Here is a 24,115-nt window from a genome sequence, read left to right as displayed (position 1 = left end):
GGCGAACCTCCTTCCCTCCCACTCCCATCGCTCTCCTCGTCTCCAAGACAACAGCTTGGCCCCCGAAGGCTTCCGTAGGAGCCTCACCGCTCCAGGTAAGTCACTCGTACTTGCGTTTTCAGTGCCTGGGCGATGACGGCAGCACCGGATACCTGCCCGTCTCTGCCGTCGCTGCGCTCTGCTGAGTTACTCTCCGACATCTCCCACCTAAAAGTTCAACACTCTCGCGCTCAGTAGCAAGCCGATGCAGAGTTCCCCCGCGAAAGGAACCTGGAAGACGCCCACACAACAACTGTGGGACGCCCCCCTCGCCTCTGACTGACAGGAAGAAAGCAACCAACCGCTTTAAACAGCGAGAAGGCAGGGAGGGGGCTAAACTTAGTGGGCGCTCCGGAAGAGATCAGAATGTAAACACGCTCTTCAATCAGAACCGTGACCTTTTGCAGGCGCCTCCGTTGGCGGAGTCAGAGTGTCAGGCGTTGGAGCTGACAAGACGCTGCAACTTGCACGGCGCAGGTAAGAAGCGGAACCTCGGAGGCCTCTCACCACAGACTGTTATCCTGAGCTTTTTCGGGGCCGCCTCGTCGGGGCGGAAGGAAGGCTAGTGGACGCGGAAGGGGGTGTGGCGCAGGCGCGCGCCGCTGGCCCCGCCCCCGCGGTTCTGGGGGCTTTGGGTCTGCGCTGCAAAGGCTGCTGGGACCGGGGCGGGCTGGATGGCGCCTAGCGTTGGACGAAGTCGTTGTTGGAGCTTGTCGTGCGTCCGCGTTCCACGTGTGCTAGGCTATTACACGCGTTTTGACTTATGCTTTTATAACTTTGTGGCTTTGCAATCCGTGAAGCATATTAACAAACGGATTTACGTTAATTAAAGCCAGAATCGGATGTGTCCCCTTTACATTATAGATGAGGACACTCGCTTTTCCAAGCAAGAGATCAAGTAACTTGCCCAGAAGCATTCGGCCCAGACCAAGCTTCAGATTGCCAGTCTTATACTCTATTCACTGTTAAGCCCTTGGCCACAAGAGATAAGAAGAGCCTCTTGATTCTAGTTACTTTTGACCTTTGTTTTCTCTAACCCTTGCCAAAACCCCACATTACTCTCCACGCTTCTCTTTCCAAAGTGAGAAAATGTGGGTTTTTGTAATTCTTAGGTACATAGCCTACCAGGCCCTGCAGCTCATAACCTTTTAAAACACATTTTTGAGTGAACACGATGCTTGCAATGTGCGATTTCTGAGGCTTTTTTTTTTAGAGTGGGACTGTAAATATCTGAGGATTTGAAGTATTTTAAAGCAAAGACCAGTAATACGTGGACGGTAAAGAGACAAGACGAGAGGGGAGTAGGTCATGGGTAGCGAAATGAGTGAAAAGCATCTGAAGTGAAAGGATTTGTAAACCCAGAGATTTTCAAACTATAGTCCTGGGCCCTTCCAAAAGATCTTCTCCACATTTCAAGCCCTAATTCCCACCCCAAGCAGAGAAGAGTGAAATAGTCTCAGAGTTCATCTAAAAAAAATACATATGCAGATTTTGCATCTGACTCCAGAATGTATCTATATTTTAATATTATATGATCCTTTTATTTAGGTAAAATAAACATACAATTAAATGTACAGATCTTAAATGTTAGATGAGTTGTGACAATTGTATATACCTATGTAACCAGCACTCAAAGTAAGAATGACATTTTAAACTATTTACCTGTCAAGTAAAATTGACATTTCAGAAAGATGCAAAACGTTCTTTGTGTGGCTTTGAACAGTCCTTGGTGCAGATTCCCTGTCCCTGTTTGAGAAGTGTTAAAAGTAAAAAACAAATGGACATTGGGCAGCCGGGTGGCTCAGTTGGTTAGAGCGTGAGCTCTTAACAACAAGGTTGCCAGTTCAATTCCTACACGGGATGGTGAGCTGCGCCCCTTGCAACTAAAATTGAAAACAGGCGACTGGATTTGGAACTGAGCTGTACCCTCCACAACTAGATTGAAGGACAATGACTTAGAGCTAATGGGCCCTGGAGAAACACACTGTTCTCCAATATTCCCCAATTTTAAAAAAAAAAGTTTGAACAAAAACAAATGGACATCAGCCTTGAAAATTCCCTGAGCAGACAAAACCAGTTTAGTCATACAACCAAAGCTTAATTAAGCTGATTTTGCAAGACTAACTGACCTAGATCATTTTTTGCTTATGCCTCGGATATCATAACCAAAACTTGAACTGTTTCCCAAATTTGATACAAGGTAACCACTGAAAATTCTAATAGTATAAACAGTTACTGCATAAGCTTCTTTATAGCATACCCCTGAGCCTCATTCCATGTTTTGATTTTTCTTCCTGTTTGCAAACTGTCTTTTTGGTGTGTGTACCATAAACCTTTACTAATTACTACTTCAGTGATTTCATTGGGTATATTTATGTATTTCTGAACTTTTGACAGAAGCATGGACCCCATCCCCTCTGTTAGGTAGTATTGTTTATATTCAGTACCTGTGTGACAGCCTCTACCCCTATTGTATCAGAATCACTTGGAGAGCTTTTTAAAAATACAGTTGCTTGGGCCTTACCCCACATCTTCTGCATCAGTGTTGTAGGACAAGTTAGGCACCTGTATTTTTTTATAGCTGCCACCTAATTTTGATTCGCAGCCCGATTTAACCACCAGCTCTGTACTTATGCTGGAGGCATGAGTTAATAATTAAATGTATGATTGCCTGTTACCAAAGTAATACTATTGATTAATTTGGACTTACAAGTTCAAGATCAGTTTGACATGGGCAGCACAGACCCTATAGATGGTAATTAGTCAGCTCATGGGAACTTGTGTTCATTTCTGTGTCAAAAGAAATACTGACAGAATCACTCAGTATAACATGTGGTGAAACTGAGCTATGAATTGGAATAAATTCCCTGAATTCAGACTAACTGGTTTCGCAAAAGGATAAATGCTCAACTGACTGGGTTCTGCCCGTTAGCAAAGGGAAAAGTCAGTAAACTGTTTAAACTTGCTTTCACCTTTACACCTTTCAGTCCAGGATGAAATGTTCCACTGTTCACTTGAGTCTGATGATTCAGCAGAAGTGAGCAAAGTCCTCTCCTGCAGGACTAGCCAGTCCTGGGAGCACCTCCTTTCAATCCAGTTGTCATTGCAAGATTTCAGGATTCTTTCGTAATTTATCCAAGGCCCTTTGTGCAGCCTTTGTTAAGGATTAACCACATTCATTATTACTTTTGTGGGTAATTTCATTTTGTTGGGGATTTTACTGCAATTTGATGTGTTTTTGTTTATTTATGTATTGGTGGAAGGAGGTCAAAGGAAGAATAGTTTTAATTATTTTAAAGAAAAGGCTGAAGTAATGAGAGCAGAGTCAGTTGTCAGAAAGTTTTCATACTGGTTATTCTATATGCAGGTTCTAGAACTGAGATTGTGAGTTAATTGGTGGCTTTCTTACATCTTGGTGAAGAGAATATCTAGGCAACCAGATAATTTAGTAATAACAGTTGTAACTGTCGTGCCTGGAGAAAATATACTCTCTAATGATTTAAAATGCAGCTCTTATAGGTGGCAGGTAACCTTAGGCCCCAAAATTACATCTTAATTTCAGTAAACTAAGAAGGACACTAAAAATCTTTGTGATTATTTAAAAGCGTAGCACTAGCTAACCCAGTGAGAAATAATCTCACAAACATTTCATCAAAATATGAAGTGGGTGGTTATTATCAAATGAAGAAATGCATTAGGGGTTTTGTGATGCATTATGGAATGGCTGAAATCAAAGAAGAGAAAACTAAGATGGACTACCTTAAACACAAACAAAAAGCAAGCAACAATAACAAAAGAGGAAATCTATGTAGATCACTATTCTTAAAACCAACATTGAAAATGGTACAACAGGAAAAGTGCTGTAGGAAATATATCAACATAAACAGAACAGGAAATAAAATAATAAAATGGTTCTTTGAATAAAACAGGTTAAATTGATTTTGTTTGCTTCTCATTATTTTATGGACTGCAAAGTACCAAAGTTTAGACATTGACTTGAAGCAAAACCAGTGAAAAGCAACTTTATTATCAAACCGTCAGGGACCGATTTAATGCCTTTTAGCAGTGGACAGGCACTGGGAGTTTTTCCCAGTGACCTCTAGCCTAGAGAAAAGCTGGGCTCCTGCCCTTGGCCTTGGGCCAGCAAGCCCTTTACCTTTGCTCTGGCATTTTAATGCCAGGGAGAAACAGAGCAGGGAGTACTTCAGGCGCAGAAACTGAAGGAACATTGTTACCCAGTTTTGGCTTTGTCATCGTCCCTTGTGGGTTTTTTTGGGGGGGCTTTTGTTTGTTTGTTTTTAAGCAAAGTTGTGTAGTTTGACATCAGCAATCATCAGATTGCTGAATAAGGATGTAAAATGCACTAGAAAATGGTGACAACTGGATGTCATGCTATGAGGACATAAGAGACTTATGTCTAATGGCTTAGAAACCATAATGTAGTATTTCTTAATATGATAGAACTCCACACTTGGGGGTGGTCCATGGGGTTTAAGGGTGGGGGTAGCAGCTATCACCTATGAAACCTGGTGTCAGTATTTAAATGTTTTCTGTTTTCATTTGTTTTCTTCTGTCTTGCCATTAACCTTCATTACATCCCCCTTTTTTTTTTTTGCTTTTTAAATTGTACTTATTGTTTTGTTTTGTTTTTAATCTGTTCTCTGTGTCAGCAAAACAAAGAATCAGCTCTAGGATAGAATCTCTGCCAGGTTGGAGTTGGACTGGGGTGTAACCCCAGGTGAGGGACGTCTTCATGATGGGGAACTCAAGCCCTTAAACTTCTTTCTGCATCAAAACCTTTGATTCTGCATCAAACCTCTTTGGAGTTTAGCTGTGATTCATCGTTTTATTCACTTTTTTATATATACTTAACATCTATGACATCTTTCAGACACATGAATAGGAACAAAGATTAATACACACCCGTGTACCCAATCCCTAGCTTAAGAAATACATTTCAAATACATTGGAACTCCCTGTGTATCCCTTCACTATGCCCTAGAGGTAACCACTACCTTGAATATGGTGTTTGTAATTCCCCCATTTTCCAGGTAAAGGACATTTAGGTTTATTTAGCTTTTCAGTGATATACACAGTTTTCTCTGACCATCCTTGCATGTCTCCTTGTGCACATGTGTCTTTTTATGTGTATGTATCTAGAGGTGGGTCATCATCAATTTTACTAGTTATCGTCAAATTGGTCTATAAAGTTGTTGTACCAATTTATACTCCCACCATCTGTATGTAAGAACTCCCCTTTCTCCGCACCTTCAATTGTGGAATGAAAATTTTTTTGCCAAGCTGAAGGATGTGAAATGGCTTCTCATGTCCATTTCCCTGACTGCTGATGAAGCTATGTCTGTATCATTACTGATGTAGATACATATAAATTCAGAGCATTTCATGGAACTTGAGAAACGGATTCTGTAATATGTAGGAAAGAGAAAAAGGCCAAGAATAGAAGGCAGAATAATGGCCTAGAAGGCAGAATAATGACCCCTCTAAGATGTTTACATTCTAATCCCCAGAACCTGTATGTTAGGTTTACAGGGCACAGGGGAACTCAGGTTGCTCAACAGCTGACTGTGACATGTGGAGATTGTCCTAGATTATCTGGGTGGGCTCAGTGTAACCACCTGTGTCCTTATGAGTGCAAGAGGGATGCAGAAGACCAAGAATCCGAGAGATGGCAGCATGAGAAAGACTTAGCCCAATATTGCTCACTTTGAAGATGGAGCCAAGAATATGGGAAGCTATTAGAAGCTGGCAGGAAGAAGGCACAGATTCTCTCCTAAAATCTCCAGAAAACAATGCGGTCCTACCAACACTTTGATATGACCCCAATCAGATCTATTTCAGATTTCTGAATTATAGAACTATAAGATAATAAACCCATGTTGTTTTAAGTCATGAAGTTTGTGATAATTTGTTATAGCAGCAGTAGGAAACTAATTACAATAGACACGATGGTTTCAGAAGAACAAAGTAGAAGGACTTGTCCTACCAACGTAAAGACTTATTTTAAAAATATGGAAATTAAGGTAGTATAGGATTGGTGTTGGGAAGGTAGCACAGGACAGGAACAGGGAGTCCAGAGACAGACGTGTGTGGAAACTTGACATATGGCATTATAGATCACTGGGATAAGAGTGAACTATACTATAAATGGCGCTTAGTGAATATTTTGGTAAATTATCTACTAAAATGGCAGCAATTACTCCTCTCATAATGTGGTGAATTAAGTTGATATACTTTCTCATATTAAATGATTCATCATTCTTGTGATAAACCCAACTTGGTCATGCTGATTTTCTTTTTATCCATTAGTACTTAGTTCGTTTTACTATTATTTTTATTTAGACTGTCTGCATTTGTATTTGAGAGTGAGAGTCAACTATTATTTTCCCTTCTTGAACTATCCTTATCTAGCTTGGATATCAAGGTTATACCATCTTTAAAAACAGTTTTAGAACAATTTGTATAAAATATGTATGTATAAAAAAATGATACACTATGTGTGTTTCCCTTATATGTTTGGGAGCATTCCCCTGAAAAATAGACCAGGATTGGTGCTTTTAGAGAGAGGCTTTGGTAATTTAATTCTTCTGTAATTGGTCTGCTTCATTTTTCTATATTTTTTGGACTTAGTTTTGGTAAATTTTATTGCCTAGAAAATTATGCATTTTATCCACATATCCATTCAGTATACATTTGTTCCAGAACATCCAATATTCAATTCTGAAATCTCTGTTGTAATCATAGCTATGTTCCCTTTTAATTTTTCTTTATGTTCATATATGTGTTGATTGCTTTTGTCCTTAATCAGTCTTGATAGAGGTTTGTTTATTTCATTAGTCTTTTCCAACAATCAGTTTTGTTCCCAGGGCTTCTTGTAGTAATGGCCAGTTCCAGAGCTGAGCCAGGAAATGTATAAGATAAGCTGGGACGTCTTTTAACGTCAGATTACAAAGAAGCTCTCAGAAACTACGAGGGCAATGTCAAGAGGAATCAAGAGCCAACTTGAAGAGACCACCGCTGGCCAAGGATGGGATAGTTTGAGTTTCAGTAATGAAAATAATTGTAATGGAAAGAAACCTACCAAATATGTTTAAATCCATGAGTTCATAATGATATTTTTTAAAAATTGATCACCTTCAGAGAATAATAGAGAACAAATTTATTATCTTAAAAACTGATTTTGAAAGGAATGGGAGAGAGAATCTAGCATTTGTCCTGCCTTTCTTATATGAACTGTACCACTAGATAACAAAATAGTAGATAAAATCTTTTTATAAAAGGTATTCCAATTAATAAGTAAAAATGTAATGCTAGAATACCAGCATTTCACAACCCCCAAGGAATAAAGGTATGAGCATAGTACATAAAGTACTATGACCATGAAAAGGGAGCCAGACATGTGCTTCGTGAGGAAAGAACACACTACCACCCGTAGTCTTGCCAAAGTGATGGAAACTGAGTCTGATTCAGTCTTTGGATCTGGCTGCCAATTTGCAAGAAATCCCAAGGAAAAGAAGAAGAGTTTGAAATTTTTGCATGTGCAAAAAAGCAAAATCCATTCTGTTGGAAAATCTGCAAGTCAAATGACCAGGCTACTTCGGCAGGTTGATTTTAAGAAAATAAAAGGAATGGAAAAGGACCTATAAGTTCAAAGAAGAGTTAAAGGTGTATCAATTGTTTTCAATTGGGAAGACTAAACTATGATGCTTAGGGATGCACATTGGGTGAAAAGCTTTTATTTTTTTTCTAAAGGAAGTAATAAGTATAAGAGAGTAATGGTTACTTGGCCACTTATGGGTAGAGTTGATATAGTTCAAAAAACAAAACAGGACACCCAGGATTCCCAATTAAATTTGAATTTCAGATAAACAATGGCTAATTTTTTAGTGTAAGTATGTCCTAACATACTTGTTTACCCAGAATTCAAACTTAACTGGACCTCCTGTGTTTTATCTGGCAAAATATTGATTTCATTCAAGATGGCAATGCAGATTACTTCCCAGCCTTCCTTGTAGCTAGCAGGAGTCCTGAGTCCTTGTGTGGGCCAAAGCAATTGAGATGAAGTCAGTGGACAGGGTTTTGGGGAAAGCTGACTGAACCAGCAGGTACCCACTTACTCTTCTTCCACACGGCATGGTACTGGTGTTGTGGCAGTCCTCTTGCAACCACAAGGTGACTCTGTCAAGTTTGCTTCTATCTTCACCAAGAGAGAAGGATCCCGGGTGGTAGGTAACATCATGGAGCTTCTACCTTTGTCAGGTTTTGTTATCAGAATTTTATCACCTCATAAGAAAAACTTTTCTTCTTTTACTATGTTCTGGAACACTAAGTAACTTTGGGATTATCTGCTCCTTTACAGTTAGTGAGAATCCCTCTGGAAACTATCTGGGCCTGCTTTGAGGGTGAAGGATGGGAGGGAATATTTGTTATTTCTTCTGTTATTGTTGGCTTGGTTCAGTTTTCTCTTTTATCTGACGTAAGTTTTGCTAAAATGCATTTTCCTAGGAAATTATCCATTTTATCTTAGTTTTCAAATTTGTCAGCATAGAATTGAATGAAGAGATTGTTCATTATTATTTTAACTTCTGCATTCATAGATATTTCGTCATTACTACCTATTTGCACATTTTTTCCCTAATTAGATTTAGCTACATAGATGACTTACCTATATAATTGTGTTTTGTTTTCTTCCCAGGAGCAACCTCTTGGGCTTATTTATTAGTTCCATCATTTTTCTATTTTCTAATTTATTAATTTCCATTTTTATTTTATTTCCTTCCTTCTGCCTTCCTGTGTACTACACTACTCTTTTCCCTATTTTATAACTTCCATGTTCTCAAGTTTATAACATTAGCATTGTGTTATATAAACATAATCCTCATATTTACTTTATATTTAAGGCTCATTGTCAGTTCTTTTGCCATAGTATTTCTATTTACCTCTTGGTTGGCAGAAGTTTATCCTCTGTGCCTTGTTGTTTTTTTTTAAGGAGGGCACAGCTCACAGTGGCCCAGGCAGGGATCGAACCAACAACCTTGGTGTTATCAGCACCACGCTCTAACCAACTGAGCTAACCGGCCACCCAGCCCTTGATCTTTATATTGGGCTTCCCAAAGGATTCTTATTTCATCTTTAAATATCAGGAATTTTACTAGGCTATGTCCTGGTGTTGACATTCTCTTCCTTTCTTTCCTGAATTTTGGTGTGTCCTTTCAATCTATAAATTTAAATCTGCTTTTATTTCTGGAGCGTTTTCTTCAGTTCCGTCTTTAAATATTCTTCCTGAATTATCTATTGCTGTATAACAAATTAACCTTACCACACATGTAGTAGCTTAAAATAAGGCCCATTTATTATCTCCCAGTTTCTGTGGTTCAAGAATCTGAGCATAGCTTGACTGGGTCCTTTGCTCAGGACCTGACAAGTCTACAGTGACGATGTCAGCTGGGCCCCCAGTCTTCCCTGAGGCAGAGTCCTTTCCCAAGCTCAATTGCTTGTTGAACGAATAATTTCCTTGCAGCTGTAGAATTCCCCCTTGTGGCTTGATTCTTCAAAGACAGCAGGAGGGAAAGTGTCTAATAGAACATCTATCAACTACTCCTTTCCTATTTGTTTAAAATCAGGAACTTTATTTAAACAAATGAAAACCAGTAACAACCTGGTTCTACAGTGATGTCCTCTCAAGGCAAAGAGAAGCCCTGAATCTTTTAACTGACCTCCATCAAATTGTTTTGGGGAGGTTTTCCCTCCACCAGTTTTAGTGTTTAAATACTTTGCTGCTCATAGTCACTAAATATGGTAGAAACACTTTGAAATCGGCCACATTCTATCAGCCCAATTGGAGAGGTACCTGGGAAATAGAGATGATGGTTTGAATTCATGTGTCTTTCTTTCTTTTGACTCTAGGACTAGTTAGTGGTGAGAGTAGACTAGAAAGCAGGTCTCCTGGCTCCTGGTCCAGCCCTCCTAGCACATGTTGAAGAACTGGGGTAATTTATTAGTCAAGCCTTCAAAGGCCACTGTGGAGTCTTCAATGCAGCTGCAGCAGAATTAAACAGAAATTCGAAGTAGTACTCCCAAGGGAAATCCCAGTGGTCAGACCAGAGCAGAGGATTCCCAAATACGGGCATGACACTGAGACACCTGGAGGGCTTGAACACACAGATCCCTGGACCCCCATTTCCAGAAGTTTTGATTCAGTAGTTCTGGGATAGGGCCTGAGAATATGCATTTTCCAGCAAATCCTAAGTGATGGAGATGCTGAGGTCCTGGCCTGGGGTCACATTGGATGAACCGCTGGGCTAGAGGATAAAGGCAGGTAGCACCTGTATTCTGACTCTTATCTTTCCATCACCGTGAAGATAGCATTTTATCACCTGCTTTCACTGTTTTATGTGACAGGAAGATAAATTGAAATAATGGATTTTAAAATGGCTTGAAAACGTTACCATGGAAGAGGTGAAATGTAATGTGGCATCAATATAACATATTGTCCCTATGGATCCCTTAACTCAGCCAAATTTCCCCATGCGTAGTGCTGTCTGTCACAGTGTGGTTGGGCTGCATCTCTTTGCACTCCGGTCAAATCTTTGGAGTGTATGACTGACTATAAGAGAAGAAATCACAGCACATTTAAAACTTGTGACTATAGAAGATGCAATAGGTCCTGGGAACATGGCCAATAAAAAACAGCTTTTATGAGACCCCTATCTAGCAAAATCAAATGTTTCTGGTTCGTTTGTTTTTTAACTGTAAAAGAGATAGATGAAGTATTAGAAATGAAAAGGAGAAGCAAAGGAGGGTAAAAGCCACCCATTTACTGCTGTAAGAAAGAAGCACTCTGTTATTGTGGTACTTGGTTAATGATACTCAGTTTGTCCACAGGGTGGCAGTAGCAAACCTGTAGAATCAGTCTCAGCGGGGGCTCTTTTCTGTCTGCACAAAATGAACCGGCCTTACTACATTAAACACCTGGGCATTTCAGGAGAAGTTTTATTTGACTTAAATTAGGAAGATAGTATCTCGTTTGAGGAAAAGGAAGATAACTTATATGTAGGTTCAAGTGTCAGGATCCCTTGATTGCTCATTGAGTGCTCTAAGATAAATTAGTCAACAGAGCAGAAAGAGGCCCTAAGCAAAGACGTGGCCCAGAGTTACACTTCCATATGTCGCGCTCTCTCTCTCTTTTTTGAAGATAAATAGCTGGAATTTTTTTAAAGGTGAAGTCATAACTTCCCAGTTCAACTAGGAGGACTTGGTAGCTTATTCACTATTCCTTGTAAGTTCAGCCTCGAGTTTTGACGTCATCATCAGTTGCCACTCACGAGTGTTTACACTTGACTGTTCCCACCGGGACATCAAAAGTCTTGGTGGGCGTGGGTTTGCATGAAGCTGTTCAAGCTGAAATCATTGTTGGGCTTCTTGTTCCAGAGGCCAATTATGGACAAGCTAACAAGCGAACTTCTAGCATCATCAGGAAAGAAGCAGAAAACAAGAGGCTTTCTAGGAACTAAAAGGTCTCTTTTGGGATTTCTTTAAGTTGAGATTATGTAAATTCGATGGATGTGGACATTATTTCTCCTTATGTAAAAGGATTTAGATACGGAAATCACGAAATTCATGAGAATAGGTTTAAAAATATTTGGACCCCAATAAACTTCAATTTAAAAAAAATATTTAGAAGTTTACAAATGTTTTTCTTGGCATTCTGTCACATGTACTTAGAGACGTATGCTCTTCTGAGTCCTAATGATTTATCAGGTCCCTCAGGCTTTGTTCCTGAGGATGTGACATTTCCTCTGCTGATTCTTCCTGCTCCTTTCCCAGTCATGGGACTGTTATTCTCCCTGACGTGTAAAGAGTGACAAGTTCTTTTAGTAACAAGATCAATAGGTCTATATATAAATTTTAAAATGTATATACCTGCCTCTGAAATTATCTTATTAAGAATATCTTAATAATAATCCTTTCATTTTATTGCAAAAGACACTATTGTAATAGCAGGGCTGGGAAGGAAACACAGCTATTAATAATTATCAAGATGAATCATTTAAAAAGGTGGAGAAAAAAAAGTTCCTTGTGTGTAAAAATATCTAGTGATTGACATGTTGCCAAATTTCCACAAAGTAGATTTCCATGTAATTTAGACTGATTTCTTTTCCTCATAGACCACAGGAATCTTCCTGATCAGGATTAGTGTCGGGGGAACATTTTGCATTATGAAACGAGAAGCAGGGGCTTCTGTAGGGCAGTTAGACCATCAGGATGCTGGCTAAAGATGTCACTCCAGCAATGCTGTCCCCATGCCATCAATGATTTCCTGTCTTCTGCATCATGCCTAGTGACATACTGTAAGGTCTTTTTGGTGTTTATTCTGCAGGCGGTGGGGAGTCGCTGGAAGATTTTGAGTAGAGTGTCATGATTGACTCCAGCTTTAACTGGATCTCGTGGGCTGCTCTAATGAGATGAGAATGGAAGAGGACAGGGGCAACTGCAGGGAGGTGTGCGGAGGCCAGTGAGGGGCCCCCTGTTATTTCGCTCTGCGCCCCAGGTCCCTGGGTTCCAGCCAACTCTTCTCCTTGCTGTTTCCTGAACCTACCTGGCATGGGTGGACAGAGCCCCTCTGCCTGGAGCACTTCCCCCAGGCATCCATCCACATGACCTCCTCCCTCAAACACCACCTTCTCATTGAGGCCTTCCCTGCCCATACCGCTTAAAATTGTCCCCCACCCAGGCCAGGCCTCCCTCCTCCTTCCCTGTCTTTATTTCTCCTCTGCATGTATCACCATCTTACATATTAGGTATTTATTTGATTGTGGCTGGTTTACTCACACACCTAGAGTGGGCACTCCACGAGGAAGGGCTGGGCTTATTCAGTGCTGTATCCCTGACACCTACCCCTACGTCGGGGGCACAGTCCGTGTCCCATGGATGCCTGAAGTGAGCCCTCCTGCTTCTGCTGTTCCCAGACAGTGGGATTCAAGGTGCTTCACGAGCTGATGCCCCCATCTCAGAGGGCTGTGGTGAGCAGAGTGTAAGAAGCAGGGTATGGAAGCACATTGTTGCCTCAATGGTGCATTCATTCCAGGCCCTTCCTGCAGGTTTGTCTCATCTATCAAATGCCCTCCAATGCAAGAGGGGGCGTAACTACCTTTTCAGACTGAGAACACACCTCTCTCTAGTCACTGTTTTGTTTGTGGTCGAGGTCCTGGCCAGCTCTGAAGATGAATTAATTGCTGAATTCCAAGAACCTCATGACTTTCCAGAGCCCCCTTGTTTCCAGGGAGCCCCCACAGCTCCAGCCCACCTGTGCATGCTATCATGAGCCCTGCATGTGGTAACCGCTGAAAACCATCTGGGTGGTGTCTCAGCCCTTCCAATCCTGCCCCCTTTAACACCCTCCTCTCCTGCCTGCAGTGCCCTTCAGAGTCCCTGCTCTGACCTTGTTTGTTTTTTTTCTGAGACAGTTGTGTGGAGCCAAATAAAGGGGGAAAACCAGCACTAGCAAACATGGTTAAGATGGCTGCTGTTTCACCACTCCTGGGGAAGAGAGAACTGTTGTTCCTATTTTTATTATAATTACTCATTCTCTCCTACCTCATTAAGCTTGCTTCTTTCTAGCAGGAACACCTGGTTGAATCTGCATAACCTCTTATTATCGACCCACCTTTGTTCACACACAAAGGATGGCCACCTACAGCTCTCCTACTAGGTTCCTTTTGTAAATAATCTAAATTTTATTTTCTCAAAATAGAAAGAAATGTGATAACTTGCTGGTTCCACGGTTTCCTTGTTTTGCCGGATTGCAAGTCCCTGAAACTTAAACAAATGTCCTGTGTCCCCAAATCGGTGGTTTACAGCTCTTAGTTGAGAAAGGGGGATGTCGTGAAGGCTACTCGTGGCCCCAGGGACTCCTGACTTGCCTCCACCAGGCACAGGTTCACGTGCCTCTCCCCCTTCCTCCCCAGCCTCAGTTTCCCCACCTCTTAGTGAGGCCATAGCCTTATTCTCGACTTTATTAGCATTGTGACTATGACTTTGAAAAATCTCTCCCCCAAAACCACTCCCCATTATCATCATTATGAAAGAAGAGATGGAATGGAACATAGATTTTGAGACTTTTAAAAGTCTTCCTTGCTGGTCTTCAGAGCCAAAATTCTGATTATAAAAGCTTATCAATTATACTTTTGTTTCAACTCAAAAACTCATGACTGCTCGCTCAAAGGCCCCTTATTCTCATCTTAAAACACTGTTGACGGTGTACACCCAAGAGGAATGGCAACAAGTGCTGAGTTTGGTATTTGGATTGTACGTTTATTCCCGGGAGAAAGAAGTAAGAGTTTGAGAGGGGGCAGGTTTGGGGGAGCAGAATGCCACTTATTCTGGAAAGTATTTGAAATTCTGAGGATTCTGACGGAACCTCCCTAGTCCTTGTTCTGTTGCTGAAAATAATCATGGTTACTTTTGTTTCTGGAACTCCTGAGAGGAAAAAAAAAATTGCAGCCTAGATGGTTTAGTTTTGAAATGCAAACACAGGAGTTTATGAGTCAGACTTGGGCAGGGTGTCCTTTTCTTTTTAAAGAGTGGCAATATGATTCCTCGATTTGTCTTTGTTCTCTTGATGTTTAATCTGGGCGGTTGGTTGGCCCCAGCACATCTCCACAAGGCCCCACCTTGGCACACCACCTGGTAAATCTGTGTGCCAGAGGAGCGGCTTCCGCTGGGAGGCCAGGCTGGCTTTCAAGGCAGAATTGGACTATTCACTCTAAAACACCTAGTATCACAAAAGGACTAGAAATAAAAACTCCCTTTCTTGGGGAAGAAAGGCACAAGGAAGTGTCATTGTAAGTGACTTAATTTACTTCTAATCTCTTACGGGAGGAGCTACAGAGCTGAGTTTACTTTCTAGAAAATTCTAGTTTATTTCTAGGTAATTGCATTTCAGCGCTGCAAAAGGATTTTCTTTCCAAATGAGTAAGCTTTCGAGTAAGAGTTTTGGAGGCACAGAGACAGAGGTTGAGAAAGTGATGATGGGCAAGGCCATTGTGAAGGTCAAGGAGGGAAAAAAAAAAAAGTCAGGCTTTGGTTGGGAGACTTCCTTTACGTGTCCCTAACAGAGTGTGATGTGGCATTTAAGTAGAAGTCAGCAGCCTCTCTGCACCAAACAAAGAAGGCTGTGCTGCCTAAAGGGAGCCTTACTCTTTATATTCATTACTAACCAAAGAAATGCACGGAGAATTTTAAACCACCAGGTTTTTACGGCTGGGAAAGCCGAGCTGTACTATTAGGATAATGGCAATCATAGCTCCTATAGACAGTTGACCTGTAGTATGTGTGTGTGTGTGTGTAGAGGGCAGGTGGTTGTATGTGGACTATGTCACAGAATTAGGGAAAAGAATCGGCATGATTATTATTGCCTAACACGTAAGTGTACAGCTAGAGAAGTGAGTAGTGACACAAACACTGCATCTATTTTGGAAATGTTCTAAAACCAGACGATTAACACAGTGAGCCATTTTAAACGGAGCTTGCTATGTGTTTGGAGAGAAACACATACCCTTTTATTAGAAACATGAAACAAACTCTTTGAGCAGCAGTATCATGGCGGCTAAGTTTAATTGCTGGGATTAATAAATCACAGTTGCAAAAGTTAAATTCTTGGCAGGATTCTTTATTCAGCTGTTTTCCCCTGGCCTCATTACATTCCAGATTTATGGTCTGCATTATGTCTGGAGCCAGCAGTCGGCTGGCTTTTCTCCTTTGCGGCTGTTACATGGTGGCGCTGGGAGTCCACACCACGGAGCTCTGCGTGGCCGAAGATCACGAGACTGACTGTTACATGGCCGCCGTGTACGAACACCAGTCGATCTTGAGTCTGAACCCTCTAGCTCTCACCAGCCGCACGCAGGCTTTGGAGCTGATGAATCAGAACCTCGACATCTATGAACAGCAAGTGATGACTGCAGCCCAAAAGGCAAGACGTGCTCCTGGGTTAGAGCCTCAGCTGGGCTCTCAGAACAGGGCGGACTGTTCTTTAGCCCTCAGTCGGGGGTTCCAACAGCCCCTCTTGCAAATCGGTCCATCAGGTGAAGCTGAGTTGAAGTAGTCAGTTGGCGAGAGTCTTGCTACTCAGAGAGTGGTCCATGGACCAGCAGCGTCCGCGGTGCTTCGGAGCGTGTGAGAAATGCAGACTTGGGCCCCCTCCCCAGATTGCTGAGTCAGAATTTACATGTTAGCAGGATCCTCAGGTGATGCTTTTCACCTCAAGTCTGAGAAGCTGCGGCTAGATCCCTGGTTCTCGAATGTGGCTGTGGGAGGAATTGCTTGGCCAATTGTAAACAAATGTGAGTGCCTGGGTTCCCCACCTGCAGAGCTGGATGGGGCGTGGGCTGGACATTGGGATTTTTAAGGCTCCCCAGTAGATTCTGATAGGCAGAAAAATCTGAAAACCACCAGGCATGATGGCCTCTCTTATACTCTAAGGGTTTCCAAGGTGAATGGAAATAGCAAGCATCCACAGAAGTGCCATTTGCTGCCTTCAGATTATTTGGGGTTCATTTCTGGTCTCGGCGCCAGGACTGAACAGTCTTGAGAACTGGATCCAGACAGCACTGAGCCCAAAGGAACAAAGGGAGGTCGGTGCCAGCCTTTGTGAAGGCTTCCTGCTGTTGGCCCACATTTCCCACTCTTGCCAGGAAGGGTGGGGCAGAGAGGGAAATGTGAGTGCCAGATGTTACTGTAAGAAAATGCCCTGTTGGGAAACCCATAACCAAAGGGAAGTTTGGGTTTTAACCCTGGTGGTGGGGTGACCAAGCCTAGCTGTTTGAGGAGGCCCTGCTCAGCCTCAACGGGAGGTACACTCCATGTGAGCGAAACCTCCTTGTGTCTGCGAGTTTAGAGGGCAGAACCAGTCATGCCATCCGGTCCTGTCCCTGTCTCTGATCAGGGTATTGGGATTGCCTGGACTGCCACTATCTATGGTTACGTTGAAAAATTCTAGCCTATAACGTGTGTACGCATGTGTGTCTGCACACACACACACACACACACACACACACACACCCCTAATGTTGGAAGGGAGCTTAAAGACCTGGTCCAACCTCTTCTGATGAGTGACACTCTCTCTTTTGTTCCCAACCTGCCATCCATTTTCTCCTTGAACACCTTCAGTGACCCAGAACTCCTGTCTCACAGGTCCACTGCTTCCAGTTGAGGACAGTGGGAACTTCTGGAAAGGTCTTCCTTTCAATGAGCAACAGTTGGCCTCCCTGTAACTGCCACCCATTGTTCTGTCCTCTGAGCTAAACAGAGCAGACTGAGTCCCTTACCACAGCATGCCACCTTCAGGTTTGAGGGCTTCATCGCCCTCCTTGTGTGTCTCCCCCAGGCTATATATCCCTACTCCCACCCACAGTTCTTTGAGAGGTGAGGTTTCCAGACCTTCCACCAACGACTTCCTTGGTTATCTCCCTGCCCACAGCTCTGCATCGTTCTCCTAATTCTGCCTGACGAGAGCCGGGTGAAGGAGATCTATCACCATTCTCATTCTAGAAAACTTTGGGCAGTCACATCTCACTGTGAATTCATAAGACGCTTGCTCCCAACTAAAACTCCTGAGCTTTCTCTACACACACAGAGGCACAAGCTGCCATTTCCATCCTGTACTTATAAAGTTGATTTATTTCAATTGAGAGCACGACTTCACATTTATGCTCTTAAATTTCATCATCCCAGCCTGTTGGACTATTTGGGGATCTTTACTGACATCCAGCATTTCAGTTACTTTCTTGTCATTCACACATTTGATGGACACGTCACTTATGTCTACGAGTAAACAGATCCCACGCTGTGGCCTCAGACCTCCTGATGTGCATTCTCTGCACACAAGTGCTTCCTTGCATGCCACGAAGGGTCACCCACCTCTAACTCTCCATCCTGTCACGAGACCATTTTAAGACATTTGGCAACTGCCATCCTGAAACCCAGAGACTGACTATAGCATCCCCCTGCATTTTAATAACCTGCGCCCAAATGAAACATGTAACATGTTTTTGTCAAACCTGTGCTATCTGAAAGACATCATTTCTTCTCTATTTGTGGTCCAGAAGCAGAGAGGGAGTTGTAGATCTGATCATTTTAGTGTTTATAGATATCTTGGCTCCCCTATGTGATTATATGTATTAAAGTAACTTCTAAGACAAATTGATACCAAGCATATGTCAGAGTTTTATATCAAACTTTTGATAAAGGTAAAGGTTCCTGAACAAGTCAATTGAAATATTTTTCTCTTGGTGGAGGCATTTATAGGGAAGAAAAGTTGTCCAGCTTAAAGATGTTAGGCTAGTCAGTCACCTGGGTGGGCAACGTTAATTCCTCAGGAATTCTTGATCTCATGAAGGTCTATCAGAAAATTGCTCAAGCCGTTTTCCAGGAATGCTACTTACTTTCTAGAATGTTCCTAGAATGGATTGGTAATCACATCAGACCCATTTACTGCCCCCGCTCAGGTTCGGTTCCTCTCCTCACTCCTGACAGATATGTATTCTGTAAATGCAATTCAATTTTAATATTAATCTGGTATGTATACGTAACTTAAATGTCATTGTCCATAAAAAAAAAACTATTCAGTGCTCTCAAAGTTTTTTTTTTTAATACAGGAAAATATTTGTCTAAGTGTAATTTTCAAAAAGTTAAAAACATGGCTCACACAAATATAAAATGAACATGTGTCAAAGCTTTTATTTAACTCATTAATCAATGAAGGAACCAGTAAGATGGTAAAGTTGATTCAAAAGAGAGTTCTGTGTACCAGTCGCATGAAAGTTGAAGTGAATTTGCTAGGAGATACAAACTGGCTCATATCCTGCAAGGCAATGAAGTTATAATCTTTAGCATAATGTTTTATTAAATAACAAAGTCAAACAGTGGTACATTCACTATATAAATGATCCTTGAGCGAGGTTAATCAGTGCCCTAGTATATCCTAGAAAGGCATACATTCCTCATCTCGCTTTGTTTCCAAGTTTGCGATATTTTTTTCTTTACAATGTAATAAGATGACCAATCTCATACTACACTGGAGGGAGTGTACATTGGTACAATCTTTTTGGAAAGCTAATTGGCAGTATATGTTAAGAACGTATAACTTTTCATACTCTTGACTAGTATTTTCACTTATAAGACTTACTCTAAAGAAATAACCAGAGATCCAATCAAAGATTTGTGTAAATACTCATTCACTAAGTGTTTTGAGCACATTGTGTGCAGATGGTCACCACAGTTTTCTTTTTCATACAAAAAATTGGAAACAATTCAAATGCCCAATAATAATAAACTGTGGTGTTCTCTTAAATATAATGTGGCAATTACAAATGATATTTTTGAAGGTATCTTTATAGTCTTGATGCTCTACATAGTGCAAACGTCAGGATGGAAAAACTATATATTTATTATCTCAATCATATACATATATACTGAGAGAGGCAAAGAGAGAAAATGAAAACAGCCAAGATATTGACAAAAAGTATCTTCATGTGACTGCTTTTGTGAATTCTTGACTCATGTGAATTCTTTATATTTTTGTCCAATTTTTCCACAGTTAAACTTTTGAAACTTTTATAACCACACACACAAAAAAATAGAGTTTTCACTGCATTCCAGAAATAAGTGACCCCAAGTGCCTGTTATTTTTGATTATTCATGTCTTCTCTGCATTCTTCCTGCCCTTTCACTTTGGGGCAATGTTTCAGGCTTGACATTTGAAGCCTTGTAGGTGGAGATTAGCAGAAGCATGAGGCCCTGCTGCTGAGAGCTGAGGGCTGCCCTGTTTATTTGGATTTTCCTAGGTTGCTGCAGACATCACATGGAGCCCAGGGGTCTCCAGCTGTGGGAAAAGGCCGTTAGTGGGTTCAGGAAGCCACAGGTAAAGGGAGCTTTCTAATTCCCAGTTGGAGAATTGCAAGTTAGAGCAAGTCCGTGTTTCTGTGCTGAAATCAACACACGTGACTTTTAGCCACGAGCTCAGCGGCTCCCAACCTTGGCTACACATTGGAATCACATGCAGACCTTTAAACAAACACCGTTGCCAGGGCCCCACTCACGATCGATTGAGGCAGACTTTTTGGGTGTGGGCCCCGGCATCACCCCTAAGCCCTAACCAAGGGATGTTTTTACAGAAATGACCCATCTGATTTAGATGTGCAATGAAGGTTAATGAGCCCAAGATTCAAGGCCTTTGATAGCTGTTCCCATCTCCCATTGCACCACCAAGAACTCCAGACCCCTATTTGCTTGGCATACTCCTGTTCCTTTCCACCCTCCTTCCTTAGACATGCGCCAGGCACAGTTAATGGTTGTTTTTAGAGGACTTTGTCTTTTGTCCCTCAGAATTAGGCCAAGTGAGATGGCTTCCCCAAGACTAAGATCCCTGATGAAAGCTCAGCCACCATTTTTTTATCTCTGGTTCCTGGTACATAGCCATTGCTTGATGGCTGTCAGACGGTGAATGAAAGAATGAGTAAATGAATGCAGTGATGCTTCCCATTGTCTGATAACATACTATAATTTGATGTTTTTGACTTAACAGGGTGTACAGATTATAGTGTTTCCAGAAGATGGCATTCATGGATTCAACTTTACACGAACATCCATTTACCCATTTTTGGACTTCATGCCATCTCCCCAGTTGGTCAGGTGGAACCCATGCCTGGAGCCTCACCGATTCAATGATACGGAAGTATGTGAGGGTCCCAGCCTTCTTTCTCAGTAGGTGAGGGCATGCGGAGATGAAACAAGCCAGGGGCCAAAAGCCAAGACATGATAAATGCGGCTGAAAGGGAACCCTAGGATCCTGAGAATGAAACCCAAACTCCCCAAACTCCATGTGCCACACCATTCATCCAGTTAAAGAATGTCTGGTACAACGAAGCATTTACTCATGTATGGGTTATTCTCTTTATTAGTTACACAAGAAATACATGAATATATGCTTATTAAACAAACAGAAGTAAAAAAATGAAAGCCCACCTTCAATGCACCCCACCCCTTATTCTTCCCTTCCTATAAAAACTGCCATCAACAATTTGATGTGCATCCAACTGTATTCTTTTATGCATTTTATAATTATTAGCCTCTTTTTTTAACTCTATGGTTATTTTTTAAACTCTTGCTATTATAAGCAATGTTTCAATGACTATACTTGTACATATATTATTATAAACATGTCTAAGCTTTTCTGTAAAATAAGATTCCTAGAAATGAAATTTTAAGTTATTTTAAACTGCCAGATTTCCCCTTTAAAAGATTTTGAGGGGTGGCTGGTTAGCTCAGTTGGTCCAAGTGTGGTGCTTGTAGCACCAAGGTTGCCGGTTCGATCCCCACGTGGGCTACTGAGCTAGGCCCTCCTTAAAAAAAAGATTTTGATTTTACTTTACATCCCCCGTAATAGTGTATGAGTGCTTGTTTTCCCACCCTTGGGTCAATGTAAGGGAATAATCTTTTGAATTTTTGCCAGTCTAATGAAAGTGAAAAATATCTCACTGTTATTTTAATTTGCATTTCCTTGTTACTAACAAGGTTGCACATCTTCTCAGATGTTGGTTGGCCATTTGTATTTGCTCTTCTAGGAATCACCTGTTCATATCCTTTGAACATTTTCAGTAGTGGTTGCTTTTTTTAGTGATTTATGATAGCTGTTTACATATTATGGACACAATACAGGGACTTTTCTATTTTTAAATTATGGGGCAAAAGGCAGGATTTTAAAATTCCATTTATTTATACCTTTTTTTCCTCCTCTAGGTCCTCCAGCGCCTGAGTTGTATGGCTATCAAAGGAGATATGTTCCTGGTGGCCAATCTCGGGACGAAGCAGCCTTGTCATAGCGGTGACCGAGGGTGCCCACGTGATGGAAGGTACCAGTTTAACACGAATGTCGTGTTCAGTAATAATGGAACCTTAGTGGACAGCTACCGCAAATACAACCTCTATTTTGAGGCAGCTTTTGATACTCCTCTCCAAGTGGATCACACCATCTTCGAAACCCCTTTTGCTGGCAAGTTTGGCGTCTTCACTTGCTTTGATATATTATTCTTTGACCCTGCCATCAGACTCCTCGGAGACTCTGAGCTGAAGCATATTGTGTTTCCGGCGGCCTGGATGAACCAGCTCCCGCTCTTGGCCGCTATTCAGATTCAGAGTGCTTTCGCCATAGCCTTTGGTGTCAACTTGCTGGCTGCTAACATCCACCACCCGTCTCTGGGGATGACTGGAAGTGGTATACACACCCCTCTGAAGTCCGTTTGGCACCATGACATGGAAAACCTCACAGGTCACCTTATCATTGCCAAGGTAGCCAGAAATCCACAGGGTCTCGTTGGCACAGAGAATGCCACAGATACAATGGACCCATCCCATGGGAAATTTTTAAAAATCTTAGCAGGTGACCCATACTGTGAGAAGGATTCTCAGGAAGTCCATTGTGATGAAGCCACCAAATGGAACATGAATGCTGCCCCCACGTTTCACGCTGAGATGATGTATGACAATTTCACACTGGTCCCGGTATGGGAAAAGGAAGGCTATCTCCGAGTCTGTGCGAATGGCCTCTGCTGTTCTTTACTTTACCAGAGGCCCACTTTGTCCAAAGAGCTGTATGCCCTGGGGGTCTTTGACGGCCTTCACACCGTGCACGGCACGTACTACGTTCAAGTTTGTGCCCTGGTCAAGTGCGGTGGTCTCGGCTTTGACACCTGTGGGCAGGAGGTCACAGAGGCCACCGGGGTTTTTGAGTTTCACCTTTGGGGGAACTTCAGTACATCCTATATCTTTCCCATGTTGCTGACCTCAGGGATGACCCTGGAAACCCCTGACCAGCTCGGCTGGGAGAATGACCACTATTTCCTGAGGAAGAGCAGACTGTCCTCTGGCCTGGTGACGGCGGCCCTGTATGGGCGGTTGTATGAGAGGGACTGAGGAAAGTGTGGGGTGGGCCCTGGCCGCTACGTGGACAGCCCTGCCCTGGCACAGGCCACAGCTCAGAAGCACTGGGACCACCCTGGCGGCTGTGGGAGGAAGTAGGGGAGGCAGATTCCCCAGGGTCTCATCCTCTGAAATTCAAATTACTGAGACATTTGCTAGTATTTTCTACTCACGTTTGTCTTTTTCAGGCCACATCTTCCTCAGCAAATCTCTCATTACACAATTGGTTTTAAGAGCTAAAACAAAAATAAATGTTTTATCCATCCACGAAGCAGTGGGGTGTGTGTGTGTGTGTGTGTGTGTGTGTGTGTGTGTGTTTTCCTTGTTCTTATTGATCAGTGACACACCCAAGACGTACAGGTATTTCACAATCCTCAAATATTTTCTAAGGGAAGAAACAAACTATCAAAGCAAAAGCTGCATGAGAAATGGCTGCCAGGGGCCCTTTTCCATTCTGGTTGACCAGAATTCTGTCCAGATGAAATGGTGACAGCAGAGCCACCAGCAATACCAGAAATGTGGATCTTCAAACAGCTTTTAAAAATAGAAGGGACATTTCCCTCACATCTGCCTTTCTGTCAGTAAACGGAATGTGTCGGGCAGGACTCAGAATAACTGGAAAGAAAGAGTGCAGTGCCCCAGAGACAGGCACTGGAAGAAAGTGCTGAAGAGAGGGGCAGCAGTGGGAAGGGATGAGTCATAGGATTCTTTCTGCACCACGTGTCTCATCCAGGGATTCCAGGGAACTTAATAAATCACACCAGCTTTGGGCAAGAGCCTTACAGTTTCCCATCTGTGAGGGATGGAATGGTACTGGTAGATTCGCTTCCCAGCCCCAGGAGGGCCTTCCCTGCAGAGAGAGGCACCACACATCTTAAAGAGATGTTGCAAGAACTACTGTAGAGGTTGGCCTGCTTTCCTCATTCATTTATTTAATCACTCAACAGGTGTTTTTGGACAGCCTACTACCAGGTACAGAGCAAGGACCTCCCACCATATTAGTTCCAGATGCAAAATCATCATAGTCAGTAGGTGAAGACATGGTTAGGCCACTGATTTCTGAATTATTTGTACCCGACAT

The 24,115-nt window shown here is 42.2% G+C and overlaps 2 protein-coding genes across 2 annotated transcripts in view; one reads left to right on the top strand and one right to left on the bottom strand.

The window, feature by feature from the left end:
- Positions 1 to 201, bottom strand: part of HACL1 (2-hydroxyacyl-CoA lyase 1) — a 30,270-nt gene extending 30,069 nt beyond the window's left edge. The window contains exon 1 of the mRNA XM_019725984.3: positions 111 to 201. Coding sequence (XP_019581543.2) covers positions 111 to 200 — 90 coding nt within the window. The 5' untranslated portion in view covers position 201. The remainder of the gene's footprint in view (positions 1 to 110) is intronic.
- Positions 202 to 374: 173 nt separating this feature from the next.
- BTD (biotinidase) lies at positions 375 to 23,305 on the top strand. Its single transcript, XM_019725985.3, has 4 exons — positions 375 to 516; positions 15,766 to 16,030; positions 20,642 to 20,791; positions 21,856 to 23,305. Exons 2-4 carry the CDS (start codon positions 15,770 to 15,772, stop codon positions 23,026 to 23,028), a joined length of 1,584 nt encoding a protein of 527 aa, XP_019581544.2. The 5' UTR covers positions 375 to 516; positions 15,766 to 15,769; the 3' UTR covers positions 23,029 to 23,305.
- Positions 23,306 to 24,115: the final 810 nt, after the last annotated feature.

This window comes from Rhinolophus sinicus, chromosome 5 (genome assembly GCF_057876585.1).
Source record: "Rhinolophus sinicus isolate RSI-liver-muscle chromosome 5, RSI-T2T, whole genome shotgun sequence".
Lineage (NCBI taxonomy): Eukaryota > Metazoa > Chordata > Mammalia > Chiroptera > Rhinolophidae > Rhinolophus > Rhinolophus sinicus.
This window is presented reverse-complemented; position numbering and strand designations above follow the sequence as displayed.

Coding starts and splice junctions, on each gene's coding strand:
- BTD (XM_019725985.3), top strand. CDS start 15,770: ATGGTCTGCATTATGTCTGGAGCCAGCAGTCGGCTGGCTTTTCTCCTT. Junction 16,031..20,641: donor TGATGACTGCAGCCCAAAAG/GCAAGACGTGCT, acceptor TTGACTTAACAG/GGTGTACAGATTATAGTGTT. Junction 20,792..21,855: donor ACCGATTCAATGATACGGAA/GTATGTGAGGGT, acceptor TTCCTCCTCTAG/GTCCTCCAGCGCCTGAGTTG.